Below are 18,482 nucleotides of genomic sequence, written 5' to 3'. Positions count from 1 at the left end.
TGAGACAGAGTCTCGCTCTGTCGCCCAGGCTGGAGTGCAGTGACGCGATCTCAGCTCACTGCAAGCTCCACCTCCCGGGTTCACGCCATTCTGCTGCCTCAGCCTCCCGAGTAGCAGGGACTACAGGCATGCACCACCATGCCCGGCTAATTTTTGTATTTTTAGTAGAGACGAGGTTTTGCCATGTTGGCCAGGCTGGTTTCAAACTCCTGACATCAGGTGATCCTCCCACATTGGCCTCCCAAAGTGTTGGGATTACAGGTGTGAGCCACCACGCCCGGCCCCAAATGGACAATTTTCTTTCCTTCTTTCTTTCTTTCTCTTTCTTTCTTTCTTGAGGTGGAGTCTCGTTCTGTTGCCCAGGCTGGAGTGCAGTGGCGAGATCTCGGCTCACAGCAAACTCTGCCTCCCGGGTTCACGCCATTCTCCTGCCTCAGCATCCCAAGTAGGTGGGACTACAGGTGCTCACCACCACGCCCAGCTAATTTTTTGTATTTTTAGTAGAGACGGGGTTTCACCGTGTTAGCCAGGATGGTTTTGATCTCCTGATCTCGTGATCCGCCCACCTTGGCCTCCCAAAGTGCTGGGATTACAGGTGTGACCCACCGCACCTGGCCACACCCGGCTAATTTTTTGTATTTTTAGTAGAGACGGAGTTTCTCCATGTTGATCAGGCTGGTCTTGAACTCCCGACCTCAGGTCATCCACCCGCCTTGGCCTCCCAAAGTGCTGGGATTACAGGCGTGAGCCACTGCACCCGGTGCAAATGGACAATTTTCTAAAGGATCAAGTTAATATATGGCTACCTTACCAAAGTCTATTGAAATTACCAATTTACCCAAAAACCTTTGTGCAGTTGTCTTTACAGAGTTTATAGCAGGTTACTCTGGCCAAATTGGCATGGCCTATTGGGAGAGTCAGTTCTCTAGTGTTAAAGGTCTTTAGGCTCCTCACTGCCCACCCTTTAGCCTCTGGCTGCTCTGGAGTGGGCAGCCTGGAAATGCTCTGTGTCCTCCAGCAGATGATCCTATCTAAGCAGCAATAGGGAACTGGGGCAGAGGCAAACTGAGCTTAAAAATGCTAATATCAATCTGGGCAACATACTGAGACCTATAAAATAAATAGCCTGGTGTAGGCAGGACACGGTGGGAGGCTGGGGTGGGCAGATCACCCAAGGTCAGGGGTTCAAGCCTGGCCAACATGGTGAAACCCCATCTCTACTAAAAATACAAAAATTAACTGGGCATATTTTTGTATTTACAACATGTGTATTTTGTATTTACACACCTATAATCCCAGCTACTCAGGAGGCTGAGGCAGGAGAATCTCTTGAACCCAGGAGGCAGAGGTCGCAGTGAGCTGAGATTGTGTCACTGCACTCCAGTCTGGGTGACAGAGTAAGACTCTGTCTCAAAAGAAAAAAAAAATAGCCAGGTGTGGTGGTATAGGCCTTTAGTCCCAACTACTCAGGAGGCTGAGGTGGGAGGATCGCTTGAGCCTAGGAAGTTGAGGCTGCAGCTAGCTGTGATTGCACCACTGCACTCCAGCCCAGGTGACACAGCAAGACCCTATCTCAAGAGAAAAAACAGGGGGAAAAAAAAAAAAAAGCTTAAATGAACAATGGCCAACATTATTTCAGGGATGTTCGAAGGCTGTCTCAGTGGTTCTTGAACTGATGGCCGTGGGAGCCAGGTTGCCTTTTGTGGTATCTACTACCCCCTGGGACCAATGATGATGTCACTAAAGGAAACGGAGTTGCGCTTTGTCCGGGCACAGTAGCTCACACCTGTAATCCCAGCACTTCGGGAGGCCGAGGCAGGTGGATCACCTGAAGTCAGGAGTTCAAGACCAGCCTGGCCAACATGGTGAAACCCCATCTCTACTAAAAATACAAAAATTAGCCGGGCATGGTGGCAGGCGCCTATAATCCCAGCTACTTGGGAGCCTGAGGCAGGATAATTGCTTGAACCTGGGAGGCAGAGGTTGCAGTGAGCCGAGATTTTGCCATTGCACTCCAGCCTGGGCAACAAGAGTGAAAACTCCGTCTCAAAAAAAAGAAAAGAAAAAGTTGCCTTTTGTGAAAGAGGCTCCCAGAGAGAGAGCTTAGTAGGTCACTGGACTCTAGATGAAAATGTGAGAATAAGGCCGGGCGTGGTGGCTCACGCCTGTAATCCCAACACTTTGGGAGACTGAGGTGGGTGGATCAGGAGGTCAGGAGTTCAAGACCAGCCTGGCCAAGATGGTGAAACCCATCTCTACTAAAAATACAAAAATTAGCTGGGCATGGTGGCGGGCGCCTGTAATCCCAGCTACTCGGGAGGCTGAGGCAGGAGAATCGCTTGAACCCGGGAGGAAGAGGTTGCAGTGAGCCGAGATGGTGCCACTGCCCTCCAGCCTAGGCGACAGAGCAAGACTCTGTCTCAAAAAAAGAAAAGAAAAGAAAAGAAAGAAAATGTGTGAATAGGGCCCTACTACTCTTTCTGAATCTTGGAGGGAGAAGAGCAGCACAGTTGAGAGCATGGGCTGTGGAGCCAGGCAGTGTGGGTGTACAGCTCAGTTTCCTCATTTTTACATGGCAGCAATAGGCCCTCTATCTGTGACTCAGGGTTTCTGTAGGAAACTGTTGGTGTATTAAAATGAAGACAGCTGCAGAAGGGTTAAGTAAGGGAACATTTACAAAAGTGTGGCCAGAGTGCAGGGCAACAGAGGAAGGTGCAGCTCCCTGGGGCTAGTAACAGTGGGCCTAAAAGGTTGAGGGGGGAGAATGCTTACCCTTACCACACTTAGAAGCTGGGAGAGCGCTGCCCTGAAAGACACTGGGGACTTCATGCAGCCACCCATCAGCCAACTTGCAGGGGGAAAACCACCAGGAACATATATTTTGACTTCCTGATCTCCTTATTGTGTGGAACCCCCTAGAAGCCAGAGGGCACCATTTATGGGTGCGGTCAAGTTAGTTTTCCAGGGCAGGAGACAGGGGGAGATGCAAGGACAGTGGATTTGGAAGGGCAAATGGAAGGTGCCCAGCGCACTCTTTCACAGGGCTGTGATGACAGTTAAATGAAACATAGCACATTAAACACCCCCAAATTGAGAGCTGTTATTTATAGAAAAATAGCTCCCTTTGGAGAGAGATATCCACTTTCATGTAGCCCTTCCACCCAATGGAAGGATTGCTTGCGACATACTTATTTTTTATTTTTTGAGACAGAGTCTCGCTCTGTCACCCAAGCTGGAGTGCAGTGGCACGATCTCAGTTCACGGCAACCTCTGCCTCCTGGGTTCAAGTGATTCTCCTGCCTCAGCCTCTCGAGTAGCTGAGATTACAGGTGTCCGCCACCATGCCTGGCTAATTTTTGTATTTTTAGTAGAGATGGGGGTTTCACCATGTTGGCCAGGTGGATCTTGAACTCCTGACCTCAGGTGATCCGCCTGCCTCGGCCTCCCAAAGTGCTGGGATTACAGGCATGAGCCACTACACCTGGCCCAGGCCAATTTTTATATTTTTAGTAGAGATGGGGTTTCGCCATGCTTGCCAGGCTGGTCTCAAACTCCTCATGTCAGGTGATCTACCCGCTTTGGCCTCCCAAATTGCTGGGATTACAGGCGTGTGCCACTGTGCCCGGCCATATTTTTTATTTTTTCTGAGACAGGGTCTCGTTCTGTCACCCAGACTGGAGTTCAGTGGTGAGATCACAGCTCCCTGCAGCCTCAACCTCCCAGGCTCAAGTGATTCTCCCACATCAGCCTTGTGAGTAGAAAGCTGGGACTACAGGCACACATCACTATGCCTGGCTAATTTTTTAAACTTTTGTAGAGATGGGGACTTGCTATGTTGTCCAGGCTGATCTCAATCTCCTGCACTTAAACAATCCTCCCACTTTGGCCTCCCAAAGTGCTGGGATTACAGGCTCGAGCCACTGCACCTGGCCACCTGTAAGGAATTTAAAGCTGTGCTGGAAATAAGCAATTTTTTTTATAAGGGAAAAGACTTAAACAGTAGCAAGAAAAGAAAGGATTTAAGACTCAAGGGAAAAGATGTAAAAAAAAATTGAAAATGAGCAAAGACTTCTAGCTCTGTGATGGACCCATGTTTACAGCCCTAGTAACAAAATTTCACATTGTTAATACACATTAAAGGCATCTGGAAGATTATAGCTATCATTTATGATAAAAATCTTACTAGAACAGGAACAGACGAATGTTTTCTTGATGTGATACATCTCAAACCATAAACCAGCATCATACTAATGGTGGAACACCAGAAAGCAACGCCATTAAAGTCAGACACAATAGGAGGATGCTCATTATTTCCATTATTTCAACTTTCTTTTTTTTTTTTGAGATGGAGTTTTGCTCTGTTGCCCAGGCTGGAGTGCAGTAGCTCACTGCAAGCTCCGCCTCCCGGGTTCACACCATTCTCCTGCCTCAGCCTCCCGAGTAGCTGGGATTACAGGCACCCGCCACCATGCCTGGTTAATTTTGTATTTTTAGTAGAGACCGGGTTTCACTATGTTGGTCAGACTGGTCTTGAACTCCAAACCTCAGGTGATCCACCCACCTTGGGCTCCCAAAGTGCTGGGGTTATAGGCGTGAGCCACCGTGCCGGGCCTCATTATGGTTTTGAGAATGTGAGAATCCTTGGTTTTCAGGAAAAGTAGATCTCAGCAGCCAGGCACAGGTCTGACTCCTACCCTTAAACCCCCAATCCCCTCCCTAGAGGCAATTACTGCTTACTGTCTCTTGTGATCCTTCAAGAGATGGTCTGTACTTATATGAGTGTGTTTACATGTGTGTACACATACATGCATGCAGTGAGTAACTTCTTTTCTTCCCCAGGAAAAAGCAAATGAGTGAGACTCAAAATTCAACAAGCCAGAAAGCAATGGATGAGGATAACAAAGCCGCAAGCCAAACAATGCCGAATACACAAGATAAGGACTGTGAGGATAAATTGACTCAAGTAGCTCTAGCTCTGGTTGAGGATGTCATCAGTTATGCTGTTAAGATTGTGGAAGGTAGAAATCCTGTTTGTTTGGATGCCTAAATAACTGTCTCATATAGCACCACACTACGGGGCAACTAACAAATTCACACCTTTTTTTTTTTTTTTTGCAGAGGAGCAAAACCCTTTGAAAAACATCAAGTGGATGACTCACGGTGAATTCACTGTGGAAAAGGGTCGTAAACAAATTGACGAATATTTTTCGGTAAGTTAGGCCGACCACTCCAGCATGGTACACCAGTGTGAAGAACAATAAAGAGACTCTCAGCAGACCAAAAGTTTGAAGTCTGGAAAATCTAGGAGATGGTATCAAAGGGGGTGACTAGAATAAGTAAACATCGTCTCTATCTCAGTTCCAAAATCAAGGTGGGATAGTCTTTGAAGGTGCAATGCACAATCACAATCATTTTCCCTGTGTCTGTATCATTTTAACCTTACATTTCCCTGGGAAAATCTGCTCTTCCTACTGAAGTAATTTGTCCATGCTAGTGCATTAAATGGGGGGCCTAGTGGCCTAAGGAGGGAGATGCTCGTCCAAAATAGGAGTTCTCCACCACCATTATTTTATTTATTTTTTTTTAGAAACAGGGTCTCACTCTGTCACCAAGGCTGTAGTGCAGGGGCTCGATCCTAGCTCATTGCAGCTTTGAACTCCTGGGCTCAAGCAATCTTCCCACCTCAGCCTTCCGAGTAGATAGGCGTGTGTCACCACACCTGGCTAATTTTTAATTTTTTGTAGAGACAGGGCCTCGCTATGTTGCCCAGGCTGGCCTCAAACTCCTGGCCTCAAGGGATCCTCCTGCCTTGGCCTCCCAAAGTGCTGAGATTACAGGCTTGAGCCACCGCGCCCGGCCCAAAAGACTTTTTAATTTGGCTTTGGAATATATTATTGCCTGCATAGTAAGATGTACAATTCATGGGATGTACAATCCCATGAATTCCTTTGTTTTTCTGCCTGTGTCTGACTCTGACTCTGCTCATCCTGGCAGCTTTGCTGAGAAGGCCCTGGATTACTTTGTGTAACTGGTGAGTGAATAAAGGAGAATGGCTTAGGCCAGGCGCAGTGGTTCACATCTGTAATCCCAGCACTTTGGAAGACCAAGATGGGAGAATCAATCACTTGAGCCTAAGAGTTTGACACAGCCTGGGCAACATAGTGGGACTCCATCTCTATAAAGCTAAAAAATTAGGCCGGGCATAGTGACTCATGCCTGTAAACCTGGCACTTTGGGAGGCCGAGGCAGGCAGATCACAAGGTCAGGAGTTCAAGTCTAGCCTGGCCAATATGGTGAAACCCTGTCTCTATTAAAAATACAAAAATTAGCTGGGCATGGTGGTGGGTGCCTGTAATCCCAGCTACTTGGGAGGCTGAGGCAGGAGAATCGTTTGAACCCAGGAGGCAGACGTTGCAATGAGCCGAGATTACACCACTGCTCTCTCCATCCTGGGCGACAGAGCAAGACTCCATCTCAAAAAATAAAAAATAAAAAAAAAATTAGCCAGGCGTGGTAGTATGCACCTATAGTTCTAGCCGCTCAGGAGGCTGAGGTGGGAGGATCACTTGAGCCCAGGAGGTCAAGGCTGCAGTAAGCTGTGATTGCGCCACTGCGGTCAGCCTGGGTGACAGAGTAAGACCCTGTCTCAGAAAAAAAAAAAAAAAAAAAGAAAGAAAGAATGGCTTGAAATCCTTCTCATTGTGCTTCTATGGAACAGAGACCAGTTGAAATTGGTGGAGGCGAACTCCTCTACCCCTGGGAAAAGTTCCAGCTGTCTCTGTTCCCCAGGCCAGCTCCTCAAAGCCTACAGCCCTCAGGGCAGTTTCCCAGGCCTTAGGAAGGCCTGGTCAGGTGTGAAGGAGGAAAAGTCAGGGATTTTTGGCTCCACTCCCTCTATGTTCCAATGGACACCACTCACCGTTCTCATTAGGAGGGGTATCTTGAGCATAGTGAAGATGAATGGTGCAAATTATTCTTGAGCCTTCCTGCTGTGGAGCACATCTCCATTTGGGGTTGGGCAAAGGCCCCTGCCTACTGCCCTCAGGGTTCCTGAATCAAACTAGAATGGAACACATAGCAAGTAGGAAAAATTTCCCTTGCACATCCCATTGGTCATTCTGAGTAAGTCGTGACAATGGTCTATAAGGCCCAATATGATCTGAGTTCCCTTTCCCCTCCGAACTTATGGTTCAGCTCCCATCACTCCTTCCCCACTCTTACCTTCTTCCCTCGGCCACACTTGCCTCCTTGCTGTTCCTCGACTGCCAGGCATGTTCCCCTGTCAGGACCCTTGCTTTTGTTGTTCCTTCTGCCTGGAACCCTCTCCCCTAAGATATATACCCATGGCTCACTGCTTTACCTCCCTTCAGATCTTTGTTAAAAAATATCACCTGCTCATTGAGGCTTTTCTTGGCCACTTCATCTAAAATCACAACCCTCTCCACTTCTCTGACTCATTTTCCCTTCGCACTTCTTTCTGCCTAAGATACTAGAGTCTATTTACTTGTACTACTGCCTGTCTTCCACCACCAGACCATATGGTCTATGAGGACAGGTTTCTGTTCACTGCTCTGTTCCCAGCCCCTAGCAATGTCAGGTACACAGATGCTCAATAACTCTGTGTTGAATACATGAAGGGATTTATTATTGCATTACCATATTTCTTCACAGATGAAGAGCCAGGTCAAAGGATTTGTCTTACCTATTTTGTAGGGCTGTTGTGAAAATAGAGACAATTAAAAAGTAAATGACTGAAAAGCTAAATATGTTATATTAGCTCATGATATAAAATCGCCCTGTTCCCAGCCCCACTAATGCAGCATGCCTGGCATTTCTTTCTTTTTTTTTTTTTGAGATGGAGTCTCACTCTGTCACCAAGGCTGGAGTGCAGTGGCGCGATCTTGGCTCATTGCACTCTCTGCCTCCTAGGTTCAAGTGATTCTACTATCTTGGCCTCCCGAGTAGCTGGGACTACAGGCGTGCGCCACCACGCTGGGTAATATTTTGTATTTTTAGTAGAGACAGGGTTTCACCGTGTTAGCCAGGATGGTCTCGATCTCCTGACCTCGTGATCCACCTGCCTCAGCCTTCCAAAGTGCTAGAATTACAGGCATAAGCCACCGTGCCCAGCCCTTTTTTTTTTGAGATGGAGTTTCACTCTTGTCACCCAGGCTGGGGTGCAATGGTGCGATCTCGGCCTACTACAACCTCCACCTCCTGGGTTCAAGTGATTCTCCTGCCTCAGCCTCCCGAGTAGCCAAAAATACAGGCACCTGCCACCATGCCAGGCTAATTTATTTTTTATTTTTAGTAGAGACAGGGTTTCACCATGTTGGCCAGGCTGGTCTCGAACTCCTGATCTCAGGTGATCCACCCACCTCAGCCTCCCAAAGTGTTGGGATTACAGGCGTGAGCCACGGCACCCGGCCAAAGTGTGAGGCATTTCTGGTGGAGAGCTTTCTCAAGCTTATTGCCAATTTCCCAGGGTCCACTACACATCAGGGGATGGTAAATTAAGAGTTGCCATTTACTGAGTACTGCTATGTGTTAAGCACTGCAGTGCACATCATCATGCATTATCTCGTTTAATCCTCACAACAAAACTGTGTGTAGGTATATCAGTGTACCCATTTAAAAGATGAGAACTTTGCACAAATTGCCCAACCTCTTTCTGATTGAGCAGCAAAATGAAGTTATGATCACATGTCTGTCTGATGTATTTTTTGTGTGTGTGTGAGACAGAGCGTTGCTCTGTCACCCAGGGCTACAGTGCAGTGGCCCCATCTTGGCTCACTGCAACCTCTGCCTCCTGGGTTCAAGGGATTCTCCTGCCTCAGGCTCCCGAGTAGCTGGGACTACAGGTGCATGCCACTGTGCCTGGCTAATTTTTGCATTTTTAGTAGAGATGGGGTTTCACCATGTTGGCCAGTCTGGTCTTGAACTCCTGACCTCAAGTGATCTGCCCACCTCGGCCTCCCAAAGTACTGGGATTACAAGCATGAGCCACTGCGCCCGGCCTGATATATTCTTTTTAAAAAAATATTTATTTATTTATTGAGACAGAGTCTTGCTCTGTCGCCCAAGCTGGAGTGCAGTGGCACAATCTCGGCTCACTGCAGCCTCAAACCCCTGGGATCAAGTGATCCTCCTGCCTCAGCCTCCTGAGTAGCTAGGACTATGGGTACATAGCACCATGGCTGAGTAAATTTTTTAGTTTTTTGTAGAGATGAGGTTTCACTTTGTTGCTCAGGCTGGTCTTGAACTCCTGGCCTCAAGTGGTCCTCCTGCCTCGGCCTCCTAAAGTGCTGGGATTACTGCCAGTCACTGGCAGTGGCCACTGCACCCGGTGTGAGCCACTGCACCCAGTCAGTTCTATCTGATATATTCTTTGCACCATAGTAGGAAAAGTACTTTTTTTTTCTTATTTGTTTTTTCTCATCAGCTTCTACTGACCCAGGAAAAGTACTTTAGATGACAAAAATAATGCAGACTTTTATTATTATTTAAAAATATAAATTCAAATGATTTTAAGGTACTACAATGTGAATATGAATAATTAAACCTGGTATCAGAAGGCTGGTACAGGCCGGGCGCGGTAGCTCACGCCTGTAATCCCAGTACTTTGGGAGGCCAAGGCGGGCGGATCACTTGAGGTCTGGAGTTTGAGACCAGCCTGGTCAACATGGTGAAACCCTGTCTCTACAAAAATACAAAAAAATTAACTGGGTGTGGTGGTATGCACCTGTAATCCCAGATGCTTGGGAGGCTGAGGCAGGAGAATCACTTGAACCTGGGAGGCGGATGTTGCAGTGAGCTGAGATCGCACCTCTGCACTCCAGCCTGGGTAACAGAGTAAGACTCCATCGGGGCCGGCGGGGGGAAGAAAGAAGAAGGATGGTATAGTTGTGGGGAGGAAACACTTACACATTGCCAATGGCAAAGTTGGTTCATTCTCTTCAGGAACACAATCTGGCAACAGGAATATACAAATGGGTTCCTTATAAAAGAAAAATCAGAGAATGCCCATCACCTCACACAGTTAAAATTACTTTTATAATAAAAAAAAACACTATAAAAAATGCCCAGTGAAAAAAAATGCCCAGTGAGCAAAAAGATACAAATTAGAAAATGAAATTACCCATAATACCCTTTTCTGTTACCCCAAAGGTCACTTACCATGGATAACAGTTTTGTGCATAGACTTTTTTTTTCATTGTTTTTTGCCTTATGCATATACTTCCAGTTGTCTGTTGATTTTGAGTGTCCAGTAGTATGTAGCTGGCTAAGCCATCCATGATCGAGTAGTACAGTGACATACTGTTTCCTAGAAGTGAGTATATGAAGCAGTATTATGTAAAAATCACAAAACACACTCACTGCTGTTACATAAAAGTCTGCTGCCTGCACACGGATAAAAATGGGAGGAGATTCGCCTGATGAAAATAGTTAAATTTAATGTCATGTGTAAGACTGCCTTCATTCACAAAAGGGGGGAAAATCCACTAAGAGCCAAGCTGAGAAGAAGAGACTCTTAGAACTGAGGCTTCTGGTGGGGTGGAGAAAGCACTGAGCAGGCTGCTCAGGAGTCCTGGGTACCAGTCCCAGTTTATTGTGTTAGACTGTCCCTACCCACTTCTAGGCACTGGTATCCTCATCTGCAAAGTGAAGGGCTGCATTAGATTATCTCTAGGGACCAATTCAATGTTATAAAGTCTGTGATTGTGTGACAGATTAAACATTAGGGCTAGAAAAGTATATTGAGTAATATAGAACAGCTGAAAAAAAAAAAGGCATGCTCTGGCTGGGTGCAGTTGGTTATGCCTGTAATCCCAGCACTTTGGAAGGCTGAGGCAGGTGGATCACCTGTGGTCAGGAGTTCGTGACCAGCCTGGCCAACATGGTGAAACCCCATCTCTACTAAAAATACAAAAATTAGCCAAATGTGGTGGTGTGCACCTGTAATCCCAGCTACTCGGGAGGCTGAGGCAGAAGAATCACTTGAACCCAGGAGGTGGAGGTTGCAGTGAGCTGAGATCACGCCACTGTACTCCAGCCTGGATGACAGAGCAAGACTTCATCTAGGAAAAAAAAAAACACAAAAAAGGGCATGCTCCAATGAGCCATAAGAGGTTGACTGTTGGGCCCCTTCATTAAAAGGAGTAATGATTTTGGGGGTAGGCGTGGTGGCTCATGCCTATAATCCCAGCACTTTGGGAGGCCGAGGCATGTGGATTACCTGAGGTCAGGAGTCCGAGACCAGCCTGAATCTCTACTAAAAATACAAAAATTAGCTGGGCGTGGTGGTGAGCAACTGTAATCCCAGCTACTTGGGAGGCTGAGGAAGGAGAATCGCTTGAACCCAGGAGGCGGAGGTTGCAGTGTGCTGAGATCACATCACTGCATTCTAGCCTGGAAGACAGACAGACTCTGTCTCAAAAAAAAAAAAAAAAGGAAGGAATAATGACTTTGGGAGGCCGAGGCCAGTGGATCACTTGAGCCCAGGAGTTCAAGACCAGCCTGGGCAATATAGGGAGACCCCCATCTCTACAAAAAATACAAAAATTAGCCAGGTGTGGTGGTGCATGCCTGTATGTAGTCTCAGTTACTTGGGAGGCTGAGGTGGGAGGATCACTTAAACCTGGGGAGGTTGCAATGAGCCATGATCGTGCCACTGCACTCCAGTGTAGGTGACAGGGTAAGACCCTGTCTCAGAAAAAAGGAATAATGATACATGAAAGAATGCACAGCTCCTGATCTCAAGGAATCTCGAGTCCAGTGCTCCTCTCTGGACTGAAACAGCCAATTGGGTACAAGTTTGAAATAAGCTGAGGCAAAAGGCCAGCCTACATTTTTTTTAAAGGAGGGCCTGAAATCTTTTTGATGTCTCCTCCTGTACTCCCTCTCCACATTACTGGGATTTGTTAGACTCTCCCAATTCCTTCCTTCTGTAAGCCTTCACCTTAATTCAGGCTCTTCTTTGATTCAGAAGCTTCTGGTGCCCCGAGAGCCAGCCCAAGGAGGTTCAGTTGAATTGAATTTGTTGAATACCTGTGAAATCCAAGGCACTGTGCCAGGAATCAGGGATGCATTTTGACTTCTGTGGGCCCTAGGCACTCTTCCCTTTGTAGGCCCCTTTCTCCCTCAAAATACAGAAAAACTGAAGACAGCACTGGTATAAAGATGAATATAATCATGACCCTAAAATTCATATTTTCTGCTTCTTTTTTTTGAGACAGAGTTTTGCTCTTGTTGCCCAGGCTTGTGTGCAATGGTGCGATCTCGGTTCACCACAATCTCTGCCTCTTGGGTTCAAACGATTCTCCTGCCTCAGCCTCCCGAGTAGCTGGGATTACAGGCATGTGCCACCACACTGGGCTAATTTTGTATTTTTAGTAGAGACTGGGTTTCTCCACGTTGGTCAGGCTGGTCTTGAACTCCCGACCTCAGGTGATTCGCCCTCCTCGGCCTCCCAAAGTGCTGCGATTACAGGCGTGAGCCACTGTGCCTGGCCTTTTTCTTCTAATTTTAAAAGAAATGAACACATTTTTATGTGGGCCGTAGGTATTGAGCCTACTATGCCTTACAGATAAGTCAGCCCTGTTAGAAATGTTTTAATATTGGCCAGGCACGGTGGCTCACGCCTGTAATCCCAGCACTTTGGGAGGCCGAGGTAGGCAGATCACTTGAGGTCAGGAGTTCAAGACCAGCCTGACCAACATGGTGAAACCCTGTCTCTACTAAAAATACAAAAATTAGCTGGGTGTGCTGGTGGGTGCCTGTAATCCCAGCTACTCAGGGAGGCTGAGGCAGGAGAACTGCTTGAACTTGGAAGGCGAAGGTTGCAGTGAGCCGAGATGGTGCCATTGCAGTCCAGCCTGGGTGACAGAGTGCGACTCTGTTTCAAAAAAAAAGAAAAGAAAATTTTTAATATGGAGACTACAACACAGACAGTTCCTTATGGCTGTACTATGGGGGGGGAAGTCTCAAGTGCCATAAGAGAGGCAGAAAACAAATTCCACCAGTGTTCAAAGGGAAAGGGTGTGAAGTCACATCTGGTTGGAAGAGGGATCAGAAAGACTTCTTGGAGATGGTAGTTTTGAAAACAGAATTTATCAAGTAGGTGATAGAGAGAAGCTTCTCAAGAAATTACAACAGCCGGATCAAAAGCATGGTGTAAATGTGGGGAATAGTGCTAGTTATAGTTTGATGGGAATATGAGCATTTTGTTGAGAAAAATGTGACATGAAACTTTTTTTTTTGAGACAAGGAGTCGCCCAGCCTGGAGTGCAGTGGCACGATCATAGCTCACTGCAGTCTCAAATTCCTGGGCTCAAGCGATCTTCCTGCCTCAGCCTCCCAAAGTGCTGGGATTACACTACGCCTGGCCATTGTGGGAGGTCTTAAATGACACAGTGAAACATTTTCATTTTGTTTGGCAGGCAATGGGGAGCTGCGAGAAGTTGCTTTTTTTTTTTTTTTTTTTTCTGAGTTGGAGTTTTGCTCGTCGCCCAGGCCGAAGTGCAATGGTGTGATCTCAGCTCGCTGCAACCTCCGCCTCCTGGGTTCAAGGGATTCTCATGCCTCAGCCTCTGAGAATGTAGAGAAGTAGCTGGGACTACAGGCCCCCACCACCACGCCCGGCTCATTTTTGCATTGTCAGTAGAGACGGGGTTTCACCATGTTGGCCAGGCTGGTCTCGAACTCCTAACCTTAGGTGATCTGCCTGCCTCAGCCTCCCAAAGTGCTGGGATTATAGGCATGAGCCACCAAGCTTGCGCCCAGCCCAGGGAGGTTTTTGAGCCGAGCAGATATGACTGAAGCTGTGCTTAAGGAAAATAACTCTGGCTTCATTGTGGGTGGGGGATTGGAGAAGTGAGGTTGAGGACAACAGAGTCTAGATAGGTTATTGCCTAAGTCCAGGTGAGAAACACTGAGAGCTGAAGTAGAGCAGTGGCAGTGGGACTGGAGAAGAATGGATAGATTTGAGACACATTTCAGGTAGAATAGATATGACTGAAGGTTAATAAAAAATGGATGAATTAATTAAGGAAGGAAGGAAGGAATGAAGAACTGAACGAATGCTCCTTTTTTTTTTTTTTTTTTGAGACAGAATTTCACTCTTGTTGCCCAGGCTGGAGTGCAATGGCATGATCTTGGCTCACCGCAACCTCCTGACCTCAAGTGATCCGCTCACCTCAGCCTCCCAAAGTGCTGGTATTACAGGCATGAGTCACCGTGCCCAGCCTAAATGCTACTTTCAATAATGTAGTTAACTTTAGTTGTGTACAGTTGGCTCTCCATATCTGCAGGGGAATATGTTTTCGGACCCCCCATGCATATCAAAATCCACGTGTGCTCAAGTCCCTTAGTCGGTCCCCCATCCATGGATTTAACCAACTGTGGATCGAAAAGGTTGGCCCTATGTATTAGAATCCGCAGCGGTGGGACTGTATTCCCATCTCAACTCCAAGAATAGGCCCAAAGGAGACATCCCAAGGAATACTTTGTTTCTCAACTCTCATCACTGCGAAGATTTGTGCCTTGAAAGGGGGAAGCGCCCGGGAGTGGTGGCTCATGTCTGTAATCCCAGCACTCTGGTAGGCTAAGGCAGGCGGATTGCTCGAGCCCAGGAGTTCAAGGCCAGCCTGGACAACATAGCAAGACCTGGTCTCTAAAATAAATAAATAAATAAATAAATAAATAAAATAAAATTTTAAAAAGAAAAGGGGGAAGCTTCTCTAAGGATGCAAACAAGGAATCCCTCCTTTCTGTAGGACGTGGATTATTCTATTGCCTCCCTGAACTTATTTTATATACCACCTATGGCTACAATTAAGTGAGCTGGATTTTCACAAATGGCTAAAGTCAGCCTCGTTACTTTCCAGTCACACATTTAGGTCTCCTGGGGTGAGCAGAACAAGTGTTCTAATCACTTTCTAATTATTTTCCAATTAATTGAACCTGCCTCCTGTAAGGGGGTCTGAAGCAACATCTGTGTGTATGTACACTTAGACATCAAAGTGTGTGTCCTTGCTGGCGTGGTGGCTCACGCCTGTAATCCCAGCATTTTGGGAAGCCAAAGCAGGTGGAAGACTTGAACTCAGGAGTTTGAGACCAGCCTGGGCAACATGGCGAAACCCCATCTCTATCAAAAATACAAAAATTAGCTGGGCATGGTGGTGCATGCCTGTCATCCCAGTTACTTGGGAGGCTGAGGCAGGAGAATCGCTTGAACCCAGGAGGCAGAGGTTGCAATGAGCCAAGATTGTGCCACTGCACTCCAGCCTGGGTGAAGAAGTGAGGCTGTGTCTCAATCAATCAATCAATCAATCAATCAATGTGTGTCCCTACAGTCCAAGGTTCAATCTCAACTGATGTTTTCATTCTTCATTTGTTTCATTTCAGCTTAACCTTTTCTCTCCTCCACCCATGGTGATAATTGGGTACTGACCCTAGTATGACTCCAATAAAAAATATTAGGAGTGGCCAGGTGCAGTGGCTCAGCACTTTGGGAGGCTGAGGTGGGTAAATCGCTTGAGGTCAGGAGTTCATAACCAGCCTGACCAACATGGTGAAACCCCGTCTCTACTAAAAATACAAAAAGAATTAGTCGGGCGTGGTGGCGTACGCCTGTAATCCCAGCTACTTGGGAGGCTGAGGCAGGAGAAGTGCTTGAATCTGGGAGGCAGAGGTTGCAATGAGCCGAGATCATGCCACTGCCCTCTAGCCTGGGCAACAGAGACTCCATCTCCAAAACAAACAAACAAAAAAGGAGCAGACTCCAGAACAGAACTGTAACGCCAATGTTATATGCCACACTTATCCTTTATTTTTATTTATTCGTTTTTTTAGGGATAGGGTCTTGCTCTGTCACCCAGACTGGAGTGTAGTGGTGCAATCACAGCTCACTGCACCCTCAAACTCCTGGACTCGGGTAATCCTATTGCCTCAGCCTCCCCAGTAGCTGAGATTAAGGGTGCGTACCACCATGCCTGGCTAATTTTTAAATTTGTTTTGTAGAGATAGGGTCTTGCTACATTGCCCGGGCTGGTCTGGAACTCCTGGCCTCAAGCAATCCTCCTGCCTTGGCCTCCCAAAGTGCTGGGATTACAGGCATGAGCCACTGCACCCAGCCTTGCTGCATTTATCTACAGGACTTGAACAGAAAGCTTTTCTTTTTCTGTGTGCTTTTTCTTTTTTCTATGAAACAGAAGTGTGTTTCTAAAAAATGCTGGGCACACGGCGTAGAGTTTATAGAGAGGAAAGACTTAATTCACAGCTTCCTATACATCTACTATGTACACTGGAGTATCTCAACTGCTGAGCTACCTGTAGCACAAATCTCTGCTGGTACCTACTTTACCATGAAGGTCTCCAAAACCAAACCGCCGGTAAGTTCTTCTTTTTCTCTCTTCAGTGAGAATGGAAACTTCTCTTGTCAAGGTCATCAATAATCCCATTTTTACAAAATTTAATAGTCATACTTCTGTCCTTATCTCACTGGCCTATGCACAGCACTTGCCGTAGCTGATCACTGCCCGCTCCATGAAACTTTCCATTTGGCTTCTAGAACAACATACTTTCCTGATTTTCCTACTGCCTCACTGACCATCCCTTCACAGTCCGCCTCTACTGGTAGTTTCCTTGCCTTATACCAACCTCTTCATGTTGGAATGTCCTGAAACTCAGACCTTGGACCTCTTCTCTATACTCTGTTCTGTGGTTATCTCATCCAGTCTCATAGCTTTAAATGCCACCTAGAGCTTATGATCCCCAAATTTGTTTCTCTAACACAGACCCGTCCCACGTGAATGTTTAATAAACATCTAATATATTGCATGTAAAACTGAACTTCTGATTTTCCCTTCCAAGCCTATCTAGTTGCAGTCTTCATCTTAGTTAAGGGCCAAAATCCTTGATGTCATCCTTGACTCTTCTCTCATATCCCTCATCTAATCTATTAGGAAATCCTATTGGCTCTACTTTCAAAAATATATCCAGAATCCAACAATTTTTTTTTTTTTTTTGAGATAGAGTTTCACTCTTATTGCCCAGGCTGGAGTGCAGTAGTGCAATCTTGGCTCACTGCAACCTCCACCTCCTGGGTTCAAGTGATTCTCCTGTCTCAACCTCCCAAGTAGCTGGGATGACAGTCGTGCGCCACAATGCCTGGCTAATTTTTGCATTTTTAGTAGAGATGGGTTTTCACCATGTTGGCCAGGCTGGTCTCGAACTCCTGATCTCAAGTGATCCACCCACCTCGGCCTCCCAAAGTCCTGGGATTACAGGCGTGAGCCACCGCGCCTGGCCCCCTAACTATTTCTTACTACTCCACTTCTACCATTCTGGTCCAAGACACCATCCTCTCTCACCAAGATTATGTCAATAGCCTCCTAATCAGTCTCTCTGCTTCCACCCTTGCCCTCATCATGTCTCTTTTCAATGTTGCAGCCAGCCTAAGTGAGTCTTGTAAAACAAATTTTTTTCTTTTTTTCTTTTTTTTTTTAAGAGATGGTATCTTGCTTTGTTACCCAGGGTGGTCTTGAATTCCTGGCCTCAGGCTATCCTGCCTCAGCCTCTCAAAGTGCTGGACTTACAGGTGTGAACCACCAGCCCAGCTGTAAAACAAATTTGTCACTTTTGTGTTTAAAATTTTCCAAAAGGGCTTCTCAAACTTCTCTCTCTCTCTCTCTCTGTCTCTCTCTCTCGTTTTTTTTTTTTTAAGACAGAGTCGCTCTGTCATCCAGGTTGTAGAGTGGTACAATCAGAGCTCACTGAAGCCTTGACATCCCAGGCTCAAGTGATCCTCCCACATCAGCCTTCCTTGTAGCTGGGACTACAGGTGCACACCACCATGCCCAGCGAACTTTGCGCTGGGATTACAGGCATGAACCACCACACCTGGCTGTAAAACAAATTTCTGTCATTCCTCTGTTTTATCTACATCTGTCTGTCTATCTATCTATCTATCTATCTATCTATCTATCTATCTATCTATCTATCTATCTACTTACTTATTGAGACAGGGTCTCACTTTCTCACCCTGGCTGGTGGGCAGTGGCCTGATCAGGGTTCACTACAGCCTCTACTTCCTGGGCTCAAGCTATCCTCCTGCCTCAGCCCCTCAAGTACCTGGGACTACAGGCATGCACCACCACGCCTGGCTTTTTTTTTTTTAGCTTTCGTAGAGACAAGGTCTTGCTGTGTTGCACAGGCTGGTCTTGAACTCCTGAGCTCAAGTGATCCACCCGGCTCAGCCTCCCAAAGTGTTAGGATTACAAGTGTGAGCCACCACGCCTGGCCTATTCCTCTGTTTAAAACTTTCCAAGGGCAGGCGCGGTGGCTCATGCTTGTAATCCCAGCACTTGGGGAGGCTGACGCGGGCGGATCACAAGGTCAGGAGTTCGAGACCAGCCTGACCAACATGGTGAAACCCCATCTCTACTAAAAATACAAAAATTAGCCGGGCATGGTGGTGCATG

The 18,482-nt window shown here is 46.7% G+C and overlaps 1 protein-coding gene across 2 annotated transcripts in view; it reads left to right on the top strand.

The window, feature by feature from the left end:
• The window catches only part of AKAP14 (A kinase (PRKA) anchor protein 14), a 51,715-nt gene that overhangs the window by 29,216 nt on the left and 4,017 nt on the right, over positions 1-18,482 (top strand). Inside the window, exons 3-5 of one of the 2 annotated variants that reach the window (XM_011948668.1) lie at positions 4,840-5,018; positions 5,119-5,210; positions 16,212-16,391. In XM_011948668.1, coding sequence (XP_011804058.1) covers positions 4,850-5,018; positions 5,119-5,210; positions 16,212-16,391 — 441 coding nt within the window. In that variant the 5' untranslated portion in view covers positions 4,840-4,849. The remainder of the gene's footprint in view (positions 1-4,839; positions 5,019-5,118; positions 5,211-16,211; positions 16,392-18,482) is intronic. The other variant, XM_011948669.1, reaches the window with a different exon arrangement.

Source organism: Colobus angolensis, unplaced genomic scaffold (assembly GCF_000951035.1).
Source record: "Colobus angolensis palliatus isolate OR3802 unplaced genomic scaffold, Cang.pa_1.0 Scaffold282, whole genome shotgun sequence".
NCBI classification, from domain to species: domain Eukaryota; kingdom Metazoa; phylum Chordata; class Mammalia; order Primates; family Cercopithecidae; genus Colobus; species Colobus angolensis.
Note: the sequence above shows the minus strand (reverse complement) of the source record. Positions and strands in the feature narration are given on the sequence as shown.